Source organism: Ornithodoros turicata, chromosome 3 (genome assembly GCF_037126465.1).
Source record: "Ornithodoros turicata isolate Travis chromosome 3, ASM3712646v1, whole genome shotgun sequence".
Classification (NCBI taxonomy): Eukaryota; Metazoa; Arthropoda; class Arachnida; order Ixodida; family Argasidae; genus Ornithodoros; species Ornithodoros turicata.
Window position 1 is genome coordinate 81,321,120 of NC_088203.1, and position 4,958 is coordinate 81,326,077.

Below are 4,958 nucleotides of genomic sequence, written 5' to 3' on the forward strand. Positions count from 1 at the left end.
CACTGTTGCAGCATCCACCAGTGTGTTCCCTGCAAACAGTAAGGCAGCTTCTTGAATTCCAGTCTGTATATAATAAATCACATTATTCTTTTTCAGCCTCCTCAAATGCCAGCAAGTTCAGTGCTGCAAGAAAATGCCATCCCGTCATCACCACGCATGTTTGTGGTGGTCCCACGTAAATTGGTGAGCTTTGGTTTTGTGATTGGAATATGCTCATATATGCATCATAGACATTGGGGGGGGGGGGGGGAATATGTTTATTATATATAAAAAAATAAGAGGGAAAGGTTAGCCACCGGTATGGCGGCTTGCTATTCCCAGGAAAAAAAGGGAAAAATAAAGGCAAACAAAAAGAAAAACATAGAGAAAGGAAAACAAATAAACAAAAGGAAAAACAAAAGAACAAAGAGGAAAACAAACATGAAACTGGTCACAGTTCACCCAGAAGGCCACAGGACCGCAGAAACTGGGCAAGTGCCTTTGTCACCTGACTGTATTGTGTGGGGCCGAGCAGCGTAGCTAGAGATAAGTCCGAAACCGTCAGGCGAGCGATGCGCGACCGTAGGAGAAGACGATGTTGGTGGTAACAAGTGCAGTAGAGGAGTAAGTGCGGGATGTCTCCTTCAACATGACAGGTGGGGCAGTTGGGCGACGAAAGGTGGCCCATCTTAAAGAGGAGCAGTGGAGTCCGCGCCACATTCAATCGCAGCCTATGAAGCAGGGACCCTTCCTCCCTGGGGTAGCGGCCTACCAGTGTGTGGGTTATCGTAGGGTCGATCGAGTGCAGAAAAGGGTTGGTCCTGGCAGCGTCTTGAAAGAAGGCCTGAGAGCTATTTCTGCAGTATCGGCGAATGGCTAGCTGACAGGCAGACTGGGTAAGTTGGACAGAAGTGACAGGCCCAGCGGCACGAGCAGACCTGGCCGCAGAATCGGCGATGGCATTCCCCAAGATACCAACGTGGCCCGGAATCCACTGGAACCACACACTGTGACCTAGAGACGATAGTTTGGCGTGCAGGCAAACGACCTCCGTGTAGATGTCATTGATAACTTTGGGCGAATACGATGCCACGGCCTCCAAGGCTGACTTACTATCCGAAAGGATAGTCCACACTCTTGGTGTCGACGAAGAGACGTACCGCAGAGCAGATAAAATAGCAACGGCTTCTGCTTCGGTTGATGAAAGCGTGGGCAGCAGCTTGAAACCGCGTTCGTATGCTTCCTCAGGAATGTAAAATGCAGATGATGACCCATCGGATGCCACCGAGCCGTCAGTGTAAATCTCCATTCGATTTGAGTGCAGGGAGTAGAGATGTTGCAGCGTTAGTTGGCATGCCACAACAGCTGGGACATGGCTCTTTTTCGGGAGACCAGAAACAGATGTGTGCACTGGGGGTAGACTTAAGGTCCACAGCGGCTCTGTATAGGAGACCAAGGTATGCGATGGTGGTCCCTGTAGTCGCAGAACAGCTTGGCCGTACGCAGAAGCAGGGCAATGCTGCGTAACATCCCGAAGATGGTGACATGGGTGCCCTACAAGACAGCGTGTGTAAGTTTGGAGAGTTGCCGTGTCCCGGATGATAAGCACGGAAGGAACCCGCGCCTCGCCGATAGCAGAGAAGGTTTCCGTAGTCTTCGGAACTCCCAAGCAAGTGCGCAGGCTACGAGCTTGAAGATTAAGTAGTTGCCGTTCCTTGAATGGGGAAATACCGGGCAACACAGGCAAGCAGTAGCGTAAAGTGCCCATTATAAGAGAGTTGTGTACTTGGAGGAGGTCGGTGCAAGAAGGACCCCAAGAGGACCCACTGAGGCGGCGCAGCACGTTAACATAAGAGCCTGTGGTGGCACCGAGGGCAGTAATCTGTCGAGACCATGTCAGACCCCGATCAATGATGACACCAAGGTACATTGGGGAATTTTTGTAAACATGTTAATTTCAGCATCGAGTGACCTAGTACAGCCCTACATTTATAAACACTATATGAAAGCTGCTAGTGGGTGTACGATTAACCAGAAAAGAGGGTACCAGCAATCTGTAATGCAATTATTGTGACACAGCTAAAAATAATGTACTTCAAGATGTTGTGGCAGCACATGCCTGTGACAGAACACATTTGAAAGCAAAAAAAAAAAATGAAATATATTGTTAAAGAAATAAAATGTCACCCCATGTGTTTTTACAGGAGTATCGTTCACCTACAAGCATGACAAAAACAAAACGAGTTGTGGTGCACCGATCAACATGTAAGTACAACTCGAGCATGTTACGTAGCTAACTCCAAAGTGGGAACTGTAGGGAACAGGTCTTCTTTGGAAAAGCTTCAGTGGGTTTGGGATTCAGACAGAAGCAATACACACAACGCAACAAGATTCATACGAGCGGAAAAACCTATATTGCAAAAAACAAGAGGTCAAAGGAAACGTGGAGGGAGAATTTAATACTGTAAGCAGAAAGTCTGAGACACTGACAACATGGCCATAACATCTCACAATTTATGACGACATTGTCAATGTCTCCTGGCTGTTGACAAGAGTATGTTCATTGTTCCCTTTGCGTTTTCCCTGATCCTTTGGTTTTGTATAATAAAGAATCTTTTGCTGATGTGAGCCTCGTTCTTGTTCTGTTGTGTGCACTTGAAATTGTTGTCATGTATGTATGTTGTCATGTATATGTCATTCGTCCTCTCCTTCTCCTTGAGCCTACACTGCGAAGCTGCTTGCTGAAGCAGAAGTGCAGTGCAGGTCGCATGCGTCATTTCAGGAGGCAAACAAGCAAAAACAGACACGGAGCTTCCCAGCACCGATGAGCCACTCGAGGCAACAACTGCCTAAAGAAGTCATCGTGGCTGCCAGGATGTCAAGACTAGGCACCTGATAGAGGCATGTGGTCGTGATCATATTACATATCTGCTGCTTTCAAGCTTGTTGTCTTTTTGAGGCTCACATTTGTAGGTGAGTTATGCTTATGTAAAGTAATCCTGCTAATCACTTTTCTGTAATTAGAGCTGTCTTGCTTTCTGTTGCAGCTGTAGTGCAGAGGATATGTCATTTTTTTATTTTTTTTATTTCCGTGTTACAACAACGAAGAACCGCTGAGTGTGTCTATAAAAGCAGACACAACCAATACACAGGCCTCAGAGACAGACTTTAGAGGGGGGGGGGAGGGGGGCTTGCTTCTAGATGACGGCTCGTTGCACAATGGTAAAGTAGAGGAAGTCGTGGTACAGGAGATGGAGGGAGATGCAGTTCCCATTGCTCTGTGGTACTGACTGGCGACCGCAGAAAACACATGATCATTCCTCAGCTAGCCTTAATTGGGGAGCTTACTGTACCGGGTTACCACTAGGGTACAGGGTACGTCAGAAGAACCTCAAGTGGTCAAAATTATCCTACCCTGTCCTACCCTGCGGCACGCGCAGCCGCACTAGTTGGGCAAGCTTTATGCGTAACATCATGGCACAATTATTACGATTACACGGCGAAGGCACATCATCAACCTCCAATCCACAAGTGCCACAGTATGACAAATTTCATGTTTCAAATTCTGCACAAAATCGACCTCTACCCGAGAAACGTCATGACGTAGGTAGACAGACTGAAACCGAAACAAATTGGAGGAGGAGGGCTGGGTTCTACGAATGGGCACTTGCTCGCTGTCTCCTACTGAAAGAAAGTAGGACTGAAGGTTGCGTCTCTTTCTGGGATCGTCATAACACCCTCAAGACCATGGCTTTCAGGTGCATCCTTGTTTGCCCCTAGCTCTGAGCGTAGCTGTATCGCTGTCGAACACTAGGATGTCATTTGTTTACAAGCAGGGAGAGGTCTGTTGTTTTATGTAAGTTTTATGGTTATACAAATACTATAGTCCAGCATTCGAAATGCATGAAAATGCGTATCAGGCGCTTTAGCACGCACATAATATTTTGATAAACAGTACATGGTTTCGCATAAGTCTGCCATTCGATGATATTTGTTGGGAGCGACTATATACATCATCCAGTGTAGTGCCCTGAGACCATTGATCACGTACATATGGAATAAGCTGCAAACTGTTACCCAGAGGGTGCTTGCACAGTCATTGCCAACACGCTCCCATTACACGAGACCGCTTCCTCCTCTGCTGCGTATTTGAATGCATATGCTACGAGATTTTCATTAAACAAAATGCATGTCACACATATCACTTGGGGTTTGCACTCGGCAACAGCAATGGTGGTGCACATCTCATATTGGCATCCAGAGTTGTGTTTCAAACACTGACTTGACTTGTGTGGCAATTTGTTTTATTCATGTAATTTCCAAGACTATTGGCAGCACAATAAAAAATACAAGGATGAGATATGCAATTTGAAGAATCATCCGTTGTATTTTCCTAATCATGCACGCAACTTACACATTTATAACAGTTGTACAAGTAGTATTTGTTACTTGCCGCAATCCATTTCTGCAAGCACACTGTTTCAGATCACAAAAAAAAAATTGCTGTAAATAAAGCATTAGCAAGTTCTTGCCAGCTACACTTAGTGTGTGCAATGTTGCAATGCTCCATCTGCAGACCCTACACTGTACACGGAAACTACCTTTTTCAATCATGGAAACAAAGAAATGAATACGATGATGTGAAAGACTCTTTATTCAGCTACATTTTTCTTTCTAGGAAAGTGAAAACCTCTATAAGCTCTCGAAGGAAACTGTGTCCTAATTTTATTTACCACACATGATGGCACAAGTTTTCTATTGAATTTGCCCAAGTACTCCCACACCCACAGAATAAACTGTCGGTAGGATGTGTATCGGTACTGCCTGAAAAAAAATGTTGTGGATGACATGATAATATATAAAGTAGAACCCTGCAATGGGTGCTAATTACTTTGATAGATATGTTTATCTACAACTACCAATTACTTCTGCAGAGCTACGGAGTAACAACATTTTCCATTAGACTCACAGCTAGTGCA

General features: G+C 45.5%; 1 protein-coding gene across 1 annotated transcript; it reads right to left on the reverse strand.

Annotated features, from left to right (window-relative positions):
- Positions 1 to 430: 430 nt before the first annotated feature.
- Positions 431 to 1,909, reverse strand: LOC135389712 (uncharacterized). The gene has a single exon (XM_064619745.1). The coding sequence runs from the start codon at positions 1,907 to 1,909 to the stop codon at positions 431 to 433; it is 1,479 nt and encodes a 492-aa protein (XP_064475815.1).
- Positions 1,910 to 4,958: the final 3,049 nt, after the last annotated feature.

Excerpts from the sequence above, each read along its gene's own strand:
- LOC135389712 (XM_064619745.1), bottom strand. The coding sequence starts at position 1,909 with ATGTACCTTGGTGTCATCATTGATCGGGGTCTGACATGGTCTCGACAG.